The 21,630-nt window shown below is 57.6% G+C and overlaps 1 protein-coding gene across 4 annotated transcripts in view; it reads left to right on the top strand.

Annotated features, from left to right (window-relative positions):
• The window catches only part of SMAD4 (SMAD family member 4), a 72,294-nt gene that overhangs the window by 23,658 nt on the left and 27,006 nt on the right, over positions 1–21,630 (top strand). For all 4 annotated transcript variants that reach the window (XM_058864516.1, XM_058864515.1, XM_058864513.1 and 1 more), the window contains exons 2-3: positions 17,781–18,117; positions 21,287–21,461. In XM_058864516.1, coding sequence (XP_058720499.1) covers positions 17,781–18,117; positions 21,287–21,461 — 512 coding nt within the window. The remainder of the gene's footprint in view (positions 1–17,780; positions 18,118–21,286; positions 21,462–21,630) is intronic.

Below are 21,630 nucleotides of genomic sequence, written 5' to 3'. Positions count from 1 at the left end.
GGAATGTGTGCGGTGTGAGACACAGCCGGAACGGAACGGAAGGGAAGCGGTGCTGGGAATGTGTGCGGTGTGAGACACAGCCGGAACGGAACGGAAGCGGTGCTGGGAATGTGTGCGGTGTGAGACACAGCCGGAACGGAACAGAACGGAACAGAAGCGGTGCTGGGAATGTGTGCGGTGTGAGACACAGCCGGAACGGAACGGAAGCGGTGCTGGGAATGTGTGCGGTGTGAGACACAGGCGGAACGGAACGGAAGCGGTGCTGGGAATGTGTGCGGTGTGAGACACAGCCGGAACGGAACGGAAGGGAAGCGGTGCTGGGAATGTGTGCGGTGTGAGACACAGGCGGAACGGAACGGAACGGAAGCGGTGCTGGGAATGTGTGCGGTGTGAGACACAGCCGGAACGGAACGGAAGGGAAGCGGTGCTGGGAATGTGTGCGGTGTGAGACACAGCCGGAACGGAACAGAACGGAAGGGAAGCGGTGCTGGGAATGTGTGCGGTGTGAGACACAGCCGGAACGGAACGGAACGGAAGCGGTGCTGGGAATGTGTGCGGTGTGAGACACAGCCGGAACGGAACGGAACGGAACGGAAGCGGTGCTGGGAATGTGTGCGGTGTGAGACACAGCCGGAACGGAACGGAACGGAACGGAAGCGGTGCTGGGAATGTGTGCGGTGTGAGACACAGCCGGAACGGAAGGGAAGCGGTGCTGGGAATGTGTGCGGTGTGAGACACAGCCGGAACGGAACGGAACGGAAGCGGTGCTGGGAATGTGTGCGGTGTGAGACACAGGCGGAACGGAACGGAAGCGGTGCTGGGAATGTGTGCGGTGTGAGACACAGCCGGAACGGAACGGAACGGAAGCGGTGCTGGGAATGTGTGCGGTGTGAGACACAGCCGTAACGGAACGGAACGGAAGGGAAGCGGTGCTGGGAATGTGTGCGGTGTGAGACACAGCCGGAACGGAACGGAACGGAAGCGGTGCTGGGAATGTGTGCGGTGTGAGACACAGGCGGAACGGAACGGAACGGAAGCGGTGCTGGGAATGTGTGCGGTGTGAGACACAGCCGGAACGGAACGGAAGCGGTGCTGGGAATGTGTGCGGTGTGAGACACAGCCGGAACGGAAGGGAAGCGGTGCTGGGAATGTGTGCGGTGTGAGACACAGGCGGAACGGAACGGAAGGGAAGCGGTGCTGGGAATGTGTGCGGTGTGAGACACAGCCGGAACGGAACGGAAGCGGTGCTGGGAATGTGTGCGGTGTGAGACACAGCCGGAACGGAACGGAAGGGAAGCGGTGCTGGGAATGTGTGCGGTGTGAGACACAGCCGGAACGGAACGGAACGGAAGGGAAGCGGTGCTGGGAATGTGTGCGGTGTGAGACACAGGCGGAATGGAACGGAAGGGAAGCGGTGCTGGGAATGTGTGCGGTGTGAGACACAGGCGGAACGGAACGGAAGCGGTGCTGGGAATGTGTGCGGTGTGAGACACAGCCGGAACGGAACGGAAGGGAAGCGGTGCTGGGAATGTGTGCGGTGTGAGACACAGGCGGAACGGAACGGAACGGAAGCGGTGCTGGGAATGTGTGCGGTGTGAGACACAGGCGGAACGGAACGGAAGGGAAGCGGTGCTGGGAATGTGTGCGGTGTGAGACACAGGCGGAACGGAACGGAAGCGGTGCTGGGAATGTGTGCGGTGTGAGACACAGCCGGAACGGAACGGAAGGGAAGCGGTGCTGGGAATGTGTGCGGTGTGAGACACAGCCGGAACGGAACGGAACGGAAGCGGTGCTGGGAATGTGTGCGGTGTGAGACACAGGCGGAACGGAACGGAAGGGAAGCGGTGCTGGGAATGTGTGCGGTGTGAGACACAGCCGGAACGGAACGGAACGGAAGCGGTGCTGGGAATGTGTGCGGTGTGAGACACAGCCGGAACGGAACGGAAGCGGTGCTGGGAATGTGTGCGGTGTGAGACACAGCCGGAAAGGAACGGAAGCGGTGCTGGGAATGTGTGCGGTGTGAGACACAGGCGGAACGGAACGGAAGGGAAGCGGTGCTGGGAATGTGTGCGGTGTGAGACACAGCCGGAACGGAACGGAACGGAAGCGGTGCTGGGAATGTGTGCGGTGTGAGACACAGGCGGAACGGAACGGAAGCGGTGCTGGGAATGTGTGCGGTGTGAGACACAGCCGGAACGGAACGGAACGGAAGCGGTGCTGGGAATGTGTGCGGTGTGAGACACAGCCGGAACGGAACGGAAGCGGTGCTGGGAATGTGTGCGGTGTGAGACACAGCCGGAACGGAACGGAACGGAAGCGGTGCTGGGAATGTGTGCGGTGTGAGACACAGCCGGAACGGAACAGAACGGAAGGGAAGCGGTGCTGGGAATGTGTGCGGTGTGAGACACAGCCGGAACGGAACGGAACGGAAGCGGTGCTGGGAATGTGTGCGGTGTGAGACACAGCCGGAACGGAACGGAAGGGAAGCGGTGCTGGGAATGTGTGCGGTGTGAGACACAGCCGGAACGGAACGGAAGCGGTGCTGGGAATGTGTGCGGTGTGAGACACAGCCGGAACGGAACGGAAGCGGTGCTGGGAATGTGTGTGGTGTGAGACACAGGCGGAACGGAACGGAACGGAAGCGGTGCTGGGAATGTGTGCGGTGTGAGACACAGCCGGAACGGAACGGAAGCGGTGCTGGGAATGTGTGCGGTGTGAGACACAGCCGGAACGGAACAGAACGGAAGGGAAGCGGTGCTGGGAATGTGTGCGGTGTGAGACACAGCCGGAACGGAACGGAACGGAAGCGGTGCTGGGAATGTGTGCGGTGTGAGACACAGCCGGAACGGAACGGAAGCGGTGCTGGGAATGTGTGCGGTGTGAGACACAGCCGGAACGGAACGGAACGGAAGCGGTGCTGGGAATGTGTGCGGTGTGAGACACAGCCGGAACGGAACGGAAGCGGTGCTGGGAATGTGTGCGGTGTGAGACACAGCCGGAACGGAACGGAAGCGGTGCTGGGAATGTGTGCGGTGTGAGACACAGCCGGAAAGGAACGGAAGCGGTGCTGGGAATGTGTGCGGTGTGAGACACAGCCGGAACGGAACGGAACGAAAGCGGTGCTGGGAATGTGTGCGGTGTGAGACACAGGCGGAACGGAACGGAAGGGAAGCGGTGCTGTGAATGTGTGCGGTGTGAGACACAGGCGGAACGGAAGGGAAGCGGTGCTGGGAATGTGTGCGGTGTGAGACACAGCCGGAACGGAACGGAACGGAAGCGGTGCTGGGAATGTGTGCGGTGTGAGACACAGGCGGAACGGAACGGAACGGAACGGAACGGAAGCGGTGCTGGGAATGTGTGCGGTGTGAGACACAGCCGGAACGGAACGGAAGGGAAGCGGTGCTGGGAATGTGTGCGGTGTGAGACACAGCCGGAACGGAACGGAAGCGGTGCTGGGAATGTGTGCGGTGTGAGACACAGGCGGAACGGAACGGAAGGGAAGCGGTGCTGGGAATGTGTGCGGTGTGAGACACAGCCGGAACGGAACGGAAGCGGTGCTGGGAATGTGTGCGGTGTGAGACACAGGCGGAACGGAACGGAACGGAAGCGGTGCTGGGAATGTGTGCGGTGTGAGACACAGCCGGAACGGAACGGAACGGAAGCGGTGCTGGGAATGTGTGCGGTGTGAGACACAGCGGGAACGGAACGGAAGCGGTGCTGGGAATGTGTGCGGTGTGAGACACAGCCGGAACGGAACGGAACGGAAGCGGTGCTGGGAATGTGTGCGGTGTGAGACACAGCGGGAACGGAACGGAAGCGGTGCTGGGAATGTGTGCGGTGTGAGACACAGCCGGAACGGAACGGAACGGAAGCGGTGCTGGGAATGTGTGCGGTGTGAGACACAGCCGGAACGGAACGGAAGCGGTGCTGGGAATGTGTGCGGTGTGAGACACAGCCGGAACGGAACGGAAGCGGTGCTGGGAATGTGTGCGGTGTGAGACACAGCCGGAACGGAACGGAAGCGGTGCTGGGAATGTGTGCGGTGTGAGACACAGCCGGAACGGAACGGAACGGAAGCGGTGCTGGGAATGTGTGCGGTGTGAGACACAGCCGGAACGGAACGGAACGGAAGCGGTGCTGGGAATGTGTGCGGTGTGAGACACAGGCGGAACGGAACGGAAGCGGTGCTGGGAATGTGTGCGGTGTGAGGCACAGCCGGAAAGGAACGGAAGCGGTGCTGGGAATGTGTGCGGTGTGAGACACAGGCGGAACGGAACGGAAGCGGTGCTGGGAATGTGTGCGGTGTGAGACACAGCCGGAACGGAACGGAACGGAAGCGGTGCTGGGAATGTGTGCGGTGTGAGACACAGCCGGAACGGAAGGGAAGCGGTGCCGGGAATGTGTGCGGTGTGAGACACAGGCGGAACGGAACGGAACGGAAGCGGTGCTGGGAATGTGTGCGGTGTGAGACACAGCCGGAACGGAACGGAACGGAAGCGGTGCTGGGAATGTGTGCGGTGTGAGACACAGCCGGAACGGAACGGAACGGAAGCGGTGCTGGGAATGTGTGCGGTGTGAGACACAGCCGGAACGGAAGCGGTGCTGGGAATGTGTGCGGTGTGAGACACAGCCGGAACGGAACGGAAGGGAAGCGGTGCTGGGAATGTGTGCGGTGTGAGACACAGCCGGAACGGAACGGAACGGAAGCGGTGCTGGGAATGTGTGCGGTGTGAGACACAGCCGGAACGGAACGGAAGCGGTGCTGGGAATGTGTGCGGTGTGAGACACAGCCGGAACGGAACGGAACGGAAGCGGTGCTGGGAATGTGTGCGGTGTGAGGCACAGCCGGAAAGGAACGGAAGCGGTGCTGGGAATGTGTGCGGTGTGAGACACAGCCGGAACGGAAGGGAAGCGGTGCTGGGAATGTGTGCGGTGTGAGACACAGCCGGAACGGAACGGAAGCGGTGCTGGGAATGTGTGCGGTGTGAGACACAGCCGGAACGGAACGGAACGGAAGCGGTGCTGGGAATGTGTGCGGTGTGAGACACAGCCGGAACGGAACGGAAGGGAAGCGGTGCTGGGAATGTGTGCGGTGTGAGACACAGCCGGAACAGAACGGAACGGAAGTGGTGCTGGGAATGTGTGCGGTGTGAGACACAGCCGGAACGGAACGGAACGGAAGCGGTGCTGGGAATGTGTGCGGTGTGAGACACAGCCGGAACGGAACGGAACGGAACGGAAGCGGTGCTGGGAATGTGTGCGGTGTGAGACACAGCCGGAACGGAACGGAACGGAAGCGGTGCTGGGAATGTGTGCGGTGTGAGACACAGCCGGAACGGAACGGAAGGGAAGCGGTGCTGGGAATGTGTGCGGTGTGAGATACAGCCGGAACGGAAGGGAAGCGGTGCTGGGAATGTGTGCGGTGTGAGACACAGCCGGAACGGAACGGAACGGAAGCGGTGCTGGGAATGTGTGCGGTGTGAGACACAGCCGGAACGGAACGGAAGGGAAGCGGTGCTGGGAATGTGTGCGGTGTGAGACACAGCCGGAACGGAACGGAACTGGTGCTGGGAATGTGTGCGGTGTGAGACACAGCCGGAACGGAAGGGAAGCGGTGCTGGGAATGTGTGCGGTGTGAGACACAGGCGGAACGGAACGGAACGGAAGCGGTGCTGGGAATGTGTGCGGTGTGAGACACAGCCGGAACGGAAGGGAAGCGGTGCTGGGAATGTGTGCGGTGTGAGACACAGGCGGAACGGAACGGAAGCGGTGCTGGGAATGTGTGCGGTGTGAGACAGAGCCGGAACGGAACGGAAGGGAAGCGGTGCTGGGAATGTGTGCGGTGTGAGACACAGGCGGAACGGAACGGAAGGGAAGCGGTGCTGGGAATGTGTGCGGTGTGAGACACAGCCGGAACGGAACGGAAGCGGTGCTGGGAATGTGTGCGGTGTGAGACACAGCCGGAACGGAACGGAAGCGGTGCTGGGAATGTGTGCGGTGTGAGACACAGCCAGAACGGAACGGAAGCGGTGCTGGGAATGTGTGCGGTGTGAGACACAGGCGGAACGGAACGGAACGGAAGCGGTGCTGGGAATGTGTGCGGTGTGAGACACAGCCGGAACGGAACGGAACGGAAGCGGTGCTGGGAATGTGTGCGGTGTGAGACACAGGCGGAACGGAATGGAACGGAAGCGGTGCTGGGAATGTGTGCGGTGTGAGACACAGGCGGAACGGAACGGAAGCGGTGCTGGGAATGTGTGCGGTGTGAGACACAGCCGGAACGGAAGGGAAGCGGTGCTGGGAATGTGTGCGGTGTGAGACACAGCCGGAACAGAACGGAACGGAAGCGGTGCTGGGAATGTGTGCGGTGTGAGACACAGCCGGAACGGAACGGAAGGGAAGCGGTGCTGGGAATGTGTGCGGTGTGAGACACAGCCGGAACGGAACGGAACGGAACGGAAGCGGTGCTGGGAATGTGTGCGGTGTGAGACACAGCCGGAACGGAACGGAAGGGAAGCGGTGCTGGGAATGTGTGCGGTGTGAGACACAGCCGGAACGGAACGGAACTGGTGCTGGGAATGTGTGCGGTGTGAGACACAGCCGGAACGGAAGGGAAGCGGTGCTGGGAATGTGTGCGGTGTGAGACACAGGCGGAACGGAACGGAACGGAAGCGGTGCTGGGAATGTGTGCGGTGTGAGACACAGCCGGAACGGAAGGGAAGCGGTGCTGGGAATGTGTGCGGTGTGAGACACAGGCGGAACGGAACGGAAGCGGTGCTGGGAATGTGTGCGGTGTGAGACAGAGCCGGAACGGAACGGAAGGGAAGCGGTGCTGGGAATGTGTGCGGTGTGAGACACAGGCGGAACGGAACGGAAGGGAAGCGGTGCTGGGAATGTGTGCGGTGTGAGACACAGCCGGAACGGAACGGAAGCGGTGCTGGGAATGTGTGCGGTGTGAGACACAGCCGGAACGGAACGGAAGCGGTGCTGGGAATGTGTGCGGTGTGAGACACAGCCAGAACGGAACGGAAGCGGTGCTGGGAATGTGTGCGGTGTGAGACACAGGCGGAACGGAACGGAACGGAAGCGGTGCTGGGAATGTGTGCGGTGTGAGACACAGCCGGAACGGAACGGAAGGGAAGCGGTGCTGGGAATGTGTGCGGTGTGAGACACAGGCGGAACGGAACGGAAGGGAAGCGGTGCTGGGAATGTGTGCGGTGTGAGACACAGGCGGAACGGAACGGAAGCGGTGCTGGGAATGTGTGCGGTGTGAGACACAGCCGGAACGGAACGGAACGGAAGCGGTGCTGGGAATGTGTGCGGTGTGAGACACAGGCGGAACGGAACGGAAGCGGTGCTGGGAATGTGTGCGGTGTGAGACACAGCCGGAACGGAACGGAAGCGGTGCTGGGAATGTGTGCGGTGTGAGACACAGCCGGAACGGAACGGAACGGAAGCGGTGCTGGGAATGTGTGCGGTGTGAGACACAGGCGGAACGGAACGGAACGGAAGCGGTGCTGGGAATGTGTGCGGTGTGAGACACAGCCGGAACGGAACGGAAGCGGTGCTGGGAATGTGTGCGGTGTGAGACACAGGCGGAACGGAACGGAACGGAAGCGGTGCTGGGAATGTGTGCGGTGTGAGACACAGGCGGAACGGAACGGAACGGAAGCGGTGCTGGGAATGTGTGCGGTGTGAGACACAGCCGGAACGGAACGGAACGGAAGCGGTGCTGGGAATGTGTGCGGTGTGAGACACAGCCGGAACGGAACGGAAGAAGTGCTGGGAATGTGTGCGGTGTGAGACACAGCTGGAACGGAACGGAAGCGGTGCTGGGAATGTGTGCGGTGTGAGACACAGGCGGAACGGAATGGAACGGAAGCGGTGCTGGGAATGTGTGCGGTGTGAGACACAGGCGGAACGGAACGGAAGCGGTGCTGGGAATGTGTGCGGTGTGAGACACAGCCGGAACGGAACGGAAGCGGTGCTGGGAATGTGTGCGGTGTGAGACACAGCCGGAACAGAACGGAACGGAAGCGGTGCTGGGAATGTGTGCGGTGTGAGACACAGCCGGAACGGAACGGAACGGAAGCGGTGCTGGGAATGTGTGCGGTGTGAGACACAGCCGGAACGGAACGGAACGGAACGGAAGCGGTGCTGGGAATGTGTGCGGTGTGAGACACAGCCGGAACGGAACGGAAGGGAAGCGGTGCTGGGAATGTGTGCGGTGTGAGACACAGCCGGAACGGAACGGAACTGGTGCTGGGAATGTGTGCGGTGTGAGACACAGCCGGAACGGAAGGGAAGCGGTGCTGGGAATGTGTGCGGTGTGAGACACAGGCGGAACGGAACGGAACGGAAGCGGTGCTGGGAATGTGTGCGGTGTGAGACACAGCCGGAACGGAAGGGAAGCGGTGCTGGGAATGTGTGCGGTGTGAGACACAGGCGGAACGGAACGGAACGGAAGCGGTGCTGGGAATGTGTGCGGTGTGAGACACAGCCGGAACGGAACGGAACGGAAGCGGTGCTGGGAATGTGTGCGGTGTGAGACACAGCCGGAACGGAAGGGAACCGGTGCTGGGAATGTGTGCGGTGTGAGACACAGCCGGAACGGAACGGAACGGAAGCGGTGCTGGGAATGTGTGCGGTGTGAGACACAGCCGGAACGGAACGGAAGGGAAGCGGTGCTGGGAATGTGTGCGGTGTGAGACACAGCCGGAACGGAACGGAAGCGGTGCTGGGAATGTGTGCGGTGTGAGACACAGGCGGAACGGAACGGAAGCGGTGCTGGGAATGTGTGCGGTGTGAGACACAGGCGGAACGGAACGGAAGCGGTGCTGGGAATGTGTGCGGTGTGAGACACAGGCGGAACGGAAGGGAAGCGGTGCTGGGAATGTGTGCGGTGTGAGACACAGCCGGAACGGAACGGAACGGAAGCGGTGCTGGGAATGTGTGCGGTGTGAGACACAGCCAGAACGGAACGGAAGGGAAGCGGTGCTGGGAATGTGTGCGGTGTGAGACACAGGCGGAACGGAACGGAAGGGAAGCGGTGCTGGGAATGTGTGCGGTGTGAGACACAGCCGGAACGGAACGGAAGCGGTGCTGGGAATGTGTGCGGTGTGAGACACAGCCGGAACGGAACGGAACGGAAGCGGTGCTGGGAATGTGTGCGGTGTGAGACACAGCCGGAACGGAACGGAACGGAACGGAAGCGGTGCTGGGAATGTGTGCGGTGTGAGACACAGCCGGAACGGAACGGAAGGGAAGCGGTGCTGGGAATGTGTGCGGTGTGAGACACAGCCGGAAGGGAACGGAACGGAAGCGGTGCTGGGAATGTGTGCGGTGTGAGACACAGCCGGAACGGAACGGAAGCGGTGCTGGGAATGTGTGCGGTGTGAGACACAGGCGGAACGGAACGGAAGGGAAGCGGTGCTGGGAATGTGTGCGGTGTGAGACACAGCCGGAAGGGAACGGAACGGAAGCGGTGCTGGGAATGTGTGCGGTGTGAGACACAGCCGGAACGGAACGGAAGCGGTGCTGGGAATGTGTGCGGTGTGAGACACAGGCGGAACGGAACGGAAGGGAAGCGGTGCTGGGAATGTGTGCGGTGTGAGACACAGGCGGAACGGAACGGAAGCGGTGCTGGGAATGTGTGCAGTGTGAGACACAGCCGGAACGGAACGGAACGGAAGCGGTGCTGGGAATGTGTGCGGTGTGAGACACAGGCGGAACGGAACGGAAGCGGTGCTGGGAATGTGTGCGGTGTGAGACACAGGCGGAACGGAACGGAAGCGGTGCTGGGAATGTGTGCGGTGTGAGACACAGCCGGAACGGAACGGAAGCGGTGCTGGGAATGTGTGCGGTGTGAGACACAGCCGGAACGGAACGGAAGGAAGCGGTGCTGGGAATGTGTGCGGTGTGAGACACAGCCGGAACGGAACGGAACGGAAGCGGTGCTGGGAATGTGTGCGGTGTGAGACACAGGCGGAACGGAACGGAACGGAAGCGGTGCTGGGAATGTGTGCGGTGTGAGACACAGCCGGAACGGAACGGAACGGAACGGAAGCGGTGCTGGGAATGTGTGCGGTGTGAGACACAGCCGGAACGGAACGGAACGGAACGGAAGCGGTGCTGGGAATGTGTGCGGTGTGAGACACAGCCGGAACGGAACGGAACGGAACGGAAGCGGTGCTGGGAATGTGTGCGGTGTGAGACACAGCCGGAACGGAACGGAAGCGGTGCTGGGAATGTGTGCGGTGTGAGACACAGGCGGAACGGAACGGAACGGAAGCGGTGCTGGGAATGTGTGCGGTGTGAGACACAGCCGGAACGGAACGGAAGCGGTGCTGGGAATGTGTGCGGTGTGAGACACAGCCGGAACAGAACGGAACGGAAGCGGTGCTGGGAATGTGTGCGGTGTGAGACACAGCCGGAACGGAACGGAAGCGGTGCTGGGAATGTGTGCGGTGTGAGACACAGGCGGAACGGAACGGAACGGAAGCGGTGCTGGGAATGTGTGCGGTGTGAGACACAGCCGGAACGGAACAGAACGGAAGCGGTGCTGGGAATGTGTGCGGTGTGAGACACAGCCGGAACGGAACGGAAGCGGTGCTGGGAATGTGTGCGGTGTGAGACACAGCCGGAACGGAACGGAACGGAAGCGGTGCTGGGAATGTGTGCGGTGTGAGACACAGCCGGAACGGAAGGGAAGCGGTGCTGGGAATGTGTGCGGTGTGAGACACAGCCGGAACGGAACGGAAGGGAAGCGGTGCTGGGAATGTGTGCGGTGTGAGACACAGCCGGAACGGAAGGGAAGCGGTGCTGGGAATGTGTGCGGTGTGAGACACAGCCGGAACGGAACGGAAGGGAAGCGGTGCTGGGAATGTGTGCGGTGTGAGACACAGCCGGAACGGAACGGAACGGAAGCGGTGCTGGGAATGTGTGCGGTGTGAGACACAGCCGGAACGGAAGGGAAGCGGTGCTGGGAATGTGTGCGGTGTGAGACACAGCCGGAACGGAACGGAAGCGGTGCTGGGAATGTGTGCGGTGTGAGACACAGCCGGAACGGAACGGAAGCGGTGCTGGGAATGTGTGCGGTGTGAGACACAGCCGGAACGGAACGGAACGGAAGCGGTGCTGGGAATGTGTGCGGTGTGAGACACAGGCGGAACGGAACAGAACGGAACGGAAGCGGTGCTGGGAATTTGTGGCACAAAGTGTTCCGTGATCCCTTTGCTGTGTATTTTGCCGCTTTTATTTTATTTTCTCTCTTTTTTCCCTTTCGCCCGGCATTCAGCGCCGTGGCTCTTGGGAACAAAGTGTTCCGTGGTCCCTCCTGGTCACTGTGTACTGTTCATTTTCCCTCTGAGCAGGGAGTTCTCCCAGGAATTCCCTGGTTTGCTGAGGGATGAGCAGGATTGAGGCAGTGTAGGGAGATAAACCACGTCCAAGCGGGAAAGGTGTTCCTGTCAGGGTTCTTTTATCGGGTAGGAAGGGATGTGAGTGCTTTTAAGGATCTGGGTTTGTGACTTCAGAGCGGTTCTCTAGGAGATCACAGAGTTGAGAATGGGAATTGTTTGGACTTTTGCATGGAATTTTTCCATGGCTGGATGACTTGAAGAGTACTTTGGCTGGGGTTTAGTAAAGTTTTGGGGATTTTTAGCAGCTTCTGCCCTTTATGCCTCAGAGGAGCTCCTGCACTGAGCTGTTGTAACACCTCCACGAAGGCAGGGAGTGAAACCCACCTGAGTTTTTTATCCCTAGCCATGAACATCAGAACGACTGTTCTGTGTTTCAGAAGCCCTCCTGCCTTCTCCAGGCTCCGTGTGTGTCTGCCTGTTGTTTTGTAGAAGAATGTCGAGGTGAAATCTGCCTCAGCAGCTCGTGATCTCATCTCCTAAACACTGAATTTACCTCCCCAGGAGGTGCTGTGAGCTCCTGGGAGCCGCGGCGTGTTCCTTGCCCGTGTTTCTGGGGCTGTGCCAGCCTGTGATGCTCTGAGGAGGTGAAACGTTCAATCCCTGCCCCACAAACGCCCTGCTTATCTCTGTGTCTGCTCTCTGTGCCTCGTCCTGCGGGGAACAGCTCGCTGCCCCGGCAGGGAACGTGCTCCTGGAGGGTGCTGAGCGTGGCGCGGCGTTATCTGGGCACGGCAGGCAGATAATCGCTGTTTGGAGAGAGCGTGTCCCACCTGACCCAAAGCCAGGGGGACACTCTGCCCCACGGCCGGGCTTGTTTTGCATTCCTGACCCCCAGACGAGTATAAGAGTGAGGGCAGCGTGCTGCCAGCGCAGCCGGGCTCCCTGTGCCGCACGGCTCCAACCCAGCACCGCCTTTGATTTCTTCTCTGCGGGCAGCAGGGTGCTGGGGGAGCCTCTCTGGAGCCTCTCTGGAGCCTCTTTGGAGCCCCTCTGGAGCCTCTCTGGAGCCTCTCTGGAGCCCCTCTGGAGCCCCTCTGGAGCCTCTCTGGAGCCTCTCTGGAGCCAGCAGGTGACCCTTCCTGGGACAGTGACCCACGGGCAGCAGGGTGCTGGGAGAGCCTCTCTGGAGCCCCTCTGGAGCCTCTCTGGAGCCCCTCTGGAGCCCCTCTGGAGCCTCTCTGGAGCCCCTCTGGAGCCTCTCTGGAGCCAGCAGGTGACCCTTCCTGGGACAGTGACCCCGTGGGCAGCAGGGTGCTGGGGGAGCCTCTCTGGAGCCCCTCCGGAGCCCCTCTGGAGCCAGCAGGTGACCCTTCCTGGCACAGTGACCCACGGGCAGCAGGGTGCCGGGAGAGCCCCTCTGGAGCCCCTCTGGAGCCCCTCTGGAGCCCCTCTGGAGCCCCTCTGGAGCCCCTCTGGAGCCACCAGGTGACCCTTCCTGGCACAGTGACCCACGGGCAGCAGGGTGCTGGGAGAGCAGCTGGCCCCTGGAGCCTCTCTGGAGCCAGCAGGTGACCCTTCCTGGGACAGTGACCCGCAGGTGTTCCCAGGTTCTGGCAGCTGCTCCGTGTCCGAGGATTAACGGCGAGGTGAAATCCATCATCCCGCTCAAACGGAGAGGTAATCGCGTTCTGCTGCACGGGCCGAGCAGGGGCAGCCCTGGGGCTGCAGGAATAAAAAATGTGTGGGTTTCCTGTGAGGGGAGCAGCTCCAGCCAGCAGCTCGCTGCAGGTCCTGGAAGGACAGGACAGGACAGGAGCAGCTCCAGCCAGCTGCTCTCTGCAGGTCCTGGAAGGACAGGACAGGGCAGGAACAGCTCCAGCCAGCAGCTCGCTGCAGGTCCTGGAAGGACAGGACAGGACAGGAGCAGCTCCAGCCAGCTGCTCTCTGCAGGTCCTGGAAGGACAGGACAGGACAGGAGCAGCTCCAGCCAGCTGCTCTCTGCAGGTCCTGGAAGGACAGGACAGGACAGGAGCAGCTCCAGCCAGCTGCTCTCTGCAGGTCCTGGAAGGACAGGACAGGACAGGAGCAGCTCCAGCCAGCTGCTCTCTGCAGGTCCTGGAAGGACAGGACAGGACAGGAGCAGCTCCAGCCAGCTGCTCTCTGCAGGTCCTGGAAGGACAGGACAGGACAGGAGAGGAGCAGCTCCAGCCAGCAGCTCTCTGCAGGTCCTGGAAGGACAGGACAGGACAGGAACAGCTCCAGCCAGCAGCCTGCTGCAGGTCCTGGAAGGACAGGACAGGACAGGACAGGACAGGAGCAGCTCCAGCCAGCTGCTCTCTGCAGGTCCTGGAAGGACAGGACAGGAACAGCTCCAGCCAGCAGCTCGCTGCAGGTCCTGGAAGGACAGGACAGGACAGGAGAGGACAGGAGCAGCTCTCTGCAGGTCCTGGAAGGACAGGACGGGACAGGACAGGAGCAGCTCCAGCCAGCAGCTGTCTGCAGGTCCTGGAAGGACAGGAGAGGAGCAGCTCCAGCCAGCAGCTCTCTGCAGGTCCTGGAAGGACAGGAGAGGAGCAGCTCCAGCCAGCAGCTCGCTGCAGGTCCTGGAAGGACAGGACAGGAGAGGAGCAGCTCCAGCCAGCAGCTGTCTGCAGGTCCTGGAAGGACAGGACAGGAGCAGCTCCAGCCAGCAGCTCTCTGCAGGTCCTGGAAGGACAGGACAGGACAGGAGCAGGTCCAGCCAGCTGCTCTCTGCAGGTCCTGGAAGGACAGGACAGGAGAGGACAGGAGCAGCTCTCTGCAGGTCCTGGAAGGACAGGACGGGACAGGACAGGAGCAGCTCCAGCCAGCTGCTCTCTGCAGGTCCTGGAAGGACAGGACAGGACAGGAGCAGCTCCAGCCAGCAGCTCGCTGCAGGTCCTGGAAGGATAGGAGAGGAGAGGAGCAGCTCCAGCCAGCAGCCTGCTGCAGGTCCTGGAAGGATAGGAGAGGAGAGGAGCAGCTCCAGCCAGCAGCTGCTTGTTGGTGCTCCGAGACAGGAGCTTGCTGCAGGTCCTGGAAGGACAGGAGAGGAGCAGCCAGCAGCTGCTTGTGGGTGCTCTGAGAGGGGAGCTCGCTGCAGGTCCTGGAAGGACAGGAGAGGAGAGGAGAGGAGCAGCTCCAGCCAGCAGCTGCTTGTTGGTGCTCTGAGACAGGAGCTCGCTGCAGGTCCTGGAAGGATCTCAGAAGACAGGAGCAGCTCCAGCCAGCAGCTGCTCGTGGGTGCTCCGGGAGAGGAGCTCGCTGCAGGTCCTGGAAGGCCACCTGGATGAGCCGGCAGGTTTCCCTGCCCTCCGGAGGTTGTGCTGCTGGGGTTGGCAGGAGCACCGCTGGCTGTGGGCCCCTTGTTTCCCGGTTAATGAAACAATTCCTCGGTGTGGCACGGGGTCAGGGCCTGCTGGGGCTGGACAGGACCTCTGGGTGTGCTCAGGTGCAGCTTTGTTAAACACCTGTTGGCACTGAGGATGGGCTCCTGGAGCTGTCCCCAGGTGTCAGGATGGGCTCCTGGAGCTGTCCCCAGGTGTGACCCGGGTCAGGATGGGCTCCTGGAGCTGTCCCCAGGTGTCAGGATGGGCTCCTGGAGCTGTCCCCAGGTGTGACCCTGGTCAGGATGGGCTCCTGGAGCTGTCCCCAGGTGTGACCCGGGTCAGGATGGGCTCCTGGAGCTGTCCCCAGGTGTCAGGATGGGCTCCTGGAGCTGTCCCCAGGTGTCAGGATGGGCTCCTGGAGCTGTCCCCAGGTGTGACCCAGGTCAGGATGGGCTCCTGGAGCTGTCCCCAGGTGTGACCCTGGTCAGGATGGGCTCCTGGAGCTGTCCCCAGGTGTGACCCAGGTCAGGATGGGCTCCTGGAGCTGTCCCCAGGTGTGACCCTGGTCAGGATGGGCTCCTGGAGCTGTCCCCAGGTGTGACCCAGGTCAGGATGGGCTCCTGGAGCTGTCCCCAGGTGTGACCCTGGTCAGGATGGGCTCCTGGAGCTGTCCCCAGGTGTGACCCGGGTCAGGATGGGCTCCTGGAGCTGTCCCCAGGTGTCAGGATGGGCTCCTGGAGCTGTCCCCAGGTGTGACCCTGGTCAGGATGGGCTCCTGGAGCTGTCCCCAGGTGTCAGGATGGGCTCCTGGAGCTGTCCCCAGGTGTGACCCAGGTGTCAGGATGGGCTCCTGGAGCTGTCCCCAGGTGTGACCCGGGTCAGGATGGGCTCCTGGAGCTGTCCCCAGGTGTGACCCAGGTGTCAGGATGGGCTCCTGGAGCTGTCCCCAGGTGTCAGGATGGGCTCCTGGAGCTGTCCCCAGGTGTGACCCTGGTCAGGATGGGCTCCTGGAGCTGTCCCCAGGTGTCAGGATGGGCTCCTGGAGCTGTCCCCAGGTGTGACCCAGGTGTCAGGATGGGCTCCTGGAGCTGTCCCCAGGTGTGACCCGGGTCAGGATGGGCTCCTGGAGCTGTCCCCAGGTGTGACCCGGGTCAGGATGGGCTCCTGGAGCTGTCCCCAGGTGTCAGGATGGGCTCCTGGAGCTGTCCCCAGGTGTGACCCAGGTGTCAGGATGGGCTCCTGGAGCTGTCCCCAGGTGTCAGGATGGGCTCCTGGAGCTGTCCCCAGGTGTCAGGATGGGCTCCTGGAGCTGTCCCCAGGTGTGACCCAGGTGTCAGGATGGGCTCCTGGAGCTGTCCCCAGGTGTCAGGATGGGCTCCTGGAGCTGTCCCCAGGTGTGACCCAGGTGTCAGGATGGGCTCCTGGAGCTGTCCCCAGGTGTGACCCAGGTGTCAGGATGGGCTCCTGGAGCTGTCCCCAGGTGTGACCCTGGTCAGGATGGGCTCCTGGAGCTGTCCCCAGGTGTGACCCTGGTCAGGATGGGCTCCTGGAGCTGTCCCCAGGTGTGACCCGGGTCAGGATGGGCTCCTGGAGCTGTCCCCAGGTGTCAGGATGGGCTCCTGGAGCTGTCCCCAGGTGTGACCCGGGTCAGGATGGGCTCCTGGAGCTGTCCCCAGGTGTGACCCAGGTGTCAGGATGGGCTCCTGGAGCTGTCCCCAGGTGTGACCCGGGTCAGGATGGGCTCCTGGAGCTGTCCCCAGGTGTGACCCAGGTGTCAGGATGGGCTCCTGGAGCTGTCCCCAGGTGTGACCCGGGTCAGGATGGGCTCCTGGAGCTGTCCCCAGGTGTGACCCAGGTGTCAGGATGGGCTCCTGGAGCTGTCCCCAGGTGTGACCCTGGTCAGGATGGGCTCCTGGAGCTGTCCCCAGGTGTCAGGATGGGCTCCTGGAGCTGTCCCCAGGTGTGACCCGGGTCAGGATGGGCTCCTGGAGCTGTCCCCAGGTGTCAGGATGGGCTCCTGGAGCTGTTCCCCCAGAACACAGCTCTCATTCTCCGTTTCAGGGCGGGAGCAGATAAAGCTGCGTGTCTAATTCTAATCCTCTCTGTATTTAAAGCTGCTTTAGCTAATAGCTTTATCAGGGCATTTATTTGTGATTACTTATGCACATCTGTCTGGGATGGTGTTGTGTGTTTCAGGAGAATGATGTTCTGCTTCAGCTGAATTTACAGATCAGTGTGAGTTGCCATAAAGAATGACTGGCAGGTTAAGCTTGGCTTTTGAAAGGGGCTTATTGAATCCAAGAAAAAAGCCCAGCACAGAGGGAGAAATTGTAATAGCTAGGTAAAACCCGTCATCCTACTCAAATTTGGAGGTAATTGTTTTCCTTTGGGAAAAATTAAGTGCAGAAGCATCCTCACAAAAGAAGAGAGGGCTTGAATGTGGGAGGGGGGCAGGGGGAGGGATTTGCGCCGTGTGTTTTTACAAGGGTACCAAAGTGTGGTGTATTCCAGCTAAAACTGTGGAAAATACCAACTAAGGAAGAGTTCATTTCCTTTTGAGATGGTGCTGGGTTTGTCCTGTTACCAGGAGGGGAGTCCTGTGCTCGCACCGTGCGGTGGTGTAACTTCTGGTGAAAAACTTGTTTGTTTTGGATCAGCCTTGCCAGGCAGTGTTTTCACTCCATTTCACCCTGATTCGGTGTAAAATCGTGGTCACTCTTCTCCTGCTTCAGGAGAGCATCCCCGCCTTTCTGTATGCGAGTATAAACTGTAACCTTTATTTAAATATTGTTACTGGGGGAGGAATAAATCTTAAATCTAAACGTGTTGGGGCAGCCCCTCAGGCATGTTTTAGCCATTTAAATATTGTTACTGGAGGAGGAATAAATCTTACATCTCAAAGTGTTGGGGCAGCCCCTCAGGCGTGTTTGAGCCATCACGGGACAAGAAATGCAGATTTTCACGTGATTTTAACATTCTGGACTCGGCTTGGAAGTAAAAGAAGGAAAGAAGCCGCAGACTTCCTTAGAAACACGTTAAACACAGTTCTAACCCGGATGTTTTTCCCTGCCAGGTTTCACCAGGTGACACCAAACCCTTGCCTCGGGTCAGCCCCTGCCCGTCACCCCCCAGCAGTGACATTTGATCGGAGGCTGTGGCAGATGGACAATATGTCTATCACCAACACGCCGACGAGCAACGACGCCTGCCTGAGCATCGTGCACAGCCTGATGTGCCACCGGCAGGGCGGGGAGAGCGAGACCTTCGCCAAGCGCGCCATCGAGAGCCTGGTCAAGAAGCTGAAGGAGAAGAAGGATGAGCTGGACTCCCTGATCACGGCCATCACCACCAACGGGGCTCACCCCAGCAAGTGCGTCACCATCCAGAGGACGCTGGACGGGAGGCTGCAGGTGGGTGCTCCCTGCCCCTGCCCGGCCCGGGGGTTGAGTGTTAAATTGTAAATGTTGGGTTTTGTAGGATTTTAATGGCTCTGTGCTCCTCTTGGTGCCCAAAAATTCCTGGCAGGGGAGCTGAGCTCCTCGTTCCTGGGGCAAAATCCTGCTGGGGAAGGTGGCCACAGCCAGAGCCTCAGGCACAGCTTCTGCTTCTCACACCTGTCCAAGGGTTTTATAGTGTTAGATTATTTTAGTATTTAGGGGTTTTGGTATTAGATCAGGGTTTAGTATTAGAATTTTTTAGTATTTTTTACCTAAGAGTCACAGTTTTGACTTAACTGCGGCAAAACCCTGACAGGAGCTTGTTTCTATCAGGCACAGAACTTGGGTAAATACAAACCCAAGGGTTTTTTAGTATTTAGGTTTTTAAGTATTAGATTAGATTATTGGTTATTAGCTAGATTATTGTTATTATTATTATTATTATTATTATTATTATTATTATTATTATTATTATTATTATTATTATTATTATTATTATTATTATTATTATTATTATCATTGTATTTGTTATTAGTTATTAGATTATTAGTTTAGTATTAGTATTTTTTACCATCCAGAGGACGCTGGACGGGAGGCTGCAGGTGGGTGCTCCCTGCCCCTGCCCGGCCCGGGGGTTGAGTGTTAAATTGTAAATGTTGGGTTTTGTAGGATTTTAATGGATTGGTGCCCCAGAATTCCTGGCAGGGGAGCTTAGAGCCTCGCTCCCCTTCTCCTGGGGCAAAATCCTGCTGGGGAAGGTGGCCACAGCCAGAGCCTCAGGCACAGCTTCCGACACCTTCTACCCAAGGGTTTTATAGTATTTAGATTATTTTAGTATTTAGGGGTTTTGGTATTAGATCAGGGTTTAGTATTAGAATTTTTGAGTATTTTTTACCTAGGAGTCACAGTTTTGACTTAACTGCAGCAAAACCCTGACAGGAGCTTGTTTCTATCAGGCACAGAACTTGGGTAAACACAAACCCAAGGCTTTTTTAGTATTTAGGGGTTTTAAGTATTAGATTGGATTATTGGTTATTAGTTAGATTATTAGATTATTATTATTATTATTAGATTATTAGTTATTAGATTATTAGTTTAGTATTAGAGTTTTTTACCTAAGAATCCCAGCCTTGGTTTAACTGCACACAAAACCCTGACAGCAGCTTGTTTCTGTCAGGCACAGAACTTGAGTCAACACAAACCCAAGGGTTTTTTAGTATTTAGGGTTTTTAGTATTAGATTAGATTATTGGTTATTAGCTAGATTATTGTTATTATTATTATTATTAGATTATTAGTTATTAGATTATTAGTTTAGTATTAGAGTTTTTTACCTAAGAATCCCAGCCTTGGTTTAACTGCACACAAAACCCTGACAGGAGCTTGTTTCTGTCAGGCACAGAACTTGGGTAAACACAAACCCAAGGGTTTTTTAGTATTTAGGGTTTTTAGTATTAGATTAGATTATTGGTTATTAGCTAGATTATTGTTATTATTATTATTATTATTATTATTATTATTATTATTATTATTATTATTATTATTATTTTAGTTATTAGTTTTTTAATTATTAGTTTAGTATTAGTATTTTTTTACCTAAGAATCCCAGCCTTGGTTTAACTGCACACAAAACCCTGACAGGACCTTTTTTCTGTCGGGCACAGAACTTGGGTCAACACAAACCCAAGGGTTTTTTAGTATTAAATTAGATTATTAGTTATTAGCTAGATTATTATTATTATTATTATTATTATTATTATTATTATTATTATTATTATTATTATTATTATTATTATTATTGTTATTATTACTATTATTATTGTTGTAATTAGATTATTCGTTTAGTATTATTAGTATTTTTAGTATTATTATTTTAGTATTATTTAGTATTTTTTACCTAAGAATCCCAGCCTTGGTTTAACTGTACACAAAACCCTGACCGGAGCTTGTTTCTGTCAGGCACAGAACTTGGGTCAACAGGAACTCTTTTTACCAAAACTGGGGTTTTTTAACCAAAAATCCCGTTTTGGTGCTGGGGAGAGGGCACAGTGATGTTTTTTAACCCAAAAATCCCATTTTGATGCTGGGGAGAGGGCACAGTGATGTTTTTTAACCCCAAAATCCCGTTTTGGTGCTGGACAGAGGTCACAATGGTGTTTTTAACCCAAAAATCCCGTTTTGGTGCTGGACAGAGGTCACAGCAGTGTTTTTTAACCCCAAAATCCCGTTTTGGTGCTGGACAGAGGTCACAGAGGTGTTTTTTAACCCCAAAATCCCGTTTTTTTGCTGGACAGAGGTCACAATGGTGTTTTTTAACCCAAAATCCCCTTTTGGTGGTGGACAGAGGCCACAATGGTGTTTTTTAACCCCAAAATCCCGTTTTGGTGCTGGGGAGAGGTCACAATGGTGTTTTTTAACCCAAAATCCCGTTTTTTTGCTGGACAGAGGTCACAATGGTGTTTTTAACCCAAAATCCCGTTTTGGTGCTGGACAGAGGGCACAGCAGTGTTTTTTAACCCAAAATCCTGTTTTGGTGCTGGGGAGAGGTCACAATGGTGTTTTTAACCCTAAATCCCGTTTTGGTGGTGGGCAGAGGTCACAATGGTGTTTTTAACCCCCAAAATCCCGTTTTGGTGCTGGGCAGAGGTCACAATGGTGTTTTTTAACCCAAAATCCTGTTTTGGTGCTGGACAGAGGTCACAGAGGTGTTTTTTAACCCAAAATCCTGTTTTGGTGCTGGACAGAGGGCACAACGGTGTTTTTTAACCCCAAAAATCCCGTTTTTTGCTGGACAGAGGTCACAATGGTGTTTTTTAACCCAAAATCCCGTTTTGGTGCTGGACAGAGGTCACAATGGTGTTTTTTAACCCAAAATCCCGTTTTGGTGCTGGGCAGAGGTCACAATGGTGTTTTTTAACCCAAAATCCCGTTTTGGTGCTGGACAGAGGTCACAAAGGTGTTTTTTAACCCCAAAATCCCGTTTTGGTGCTGGACAGAGGTCACAGCAGTGTTTTTTAACCCCAAAATCCCGTTTTTTGCCGCGGAGAGCTCGCGGCGGCGTTCGCCCCGTTCCCCCTGCGTCCGTCCCGCGCAGAATTCCCGAAATCCCCCAATTCCCAGATTCCTGTGTCTCCGTTGCCCAGGTGGCCGGGCGCAAGGGCTTCCCCCACGTCATCTACGCCCGGCTGTGGCGCTGGCCCGACCTGCACAAGAACGAGCTGAAGCACGTCAAGTACTGCCAGTACGCCTTCGACCTGAAATGCGACAGCGTCTGCGTCAACCCCTACCACTACGAGCGCGTGGTGTCACCCGGCATCGGTGAGTACAGCCGCCCGTGGAAACAACCACACAACCCTTCCTTTCCTCACCCAGCTGCTCACAGATCCACTCATTTCTCTGCTTAACCCTCCTTCTCTCACCTGGCGCCAGGTGGGGAGGGAAAGGCAGGTGTGGGTGTTGTCGAAGCCTCCCCCGCCTGTCACTTCTC

This window comes from Poecile atricapillus, chromosome Z (genome assembly GCF_030490865.1).
Source record: "Poecile atricapillus isolate bPoeAtr1 chromosome Z, bPoeAtr1.hap1, whole genome shotgun sequence".
NCBI lineage: Eukaryota > Metazoa > Chordata > Aves > Passeriformes > Paridae > Poecile > Poecile atricapillus.
Note: the sequence above shows the minus strand (reverse complement) of the source record. Positions and strands in the feature narration are given on the sequence as shown.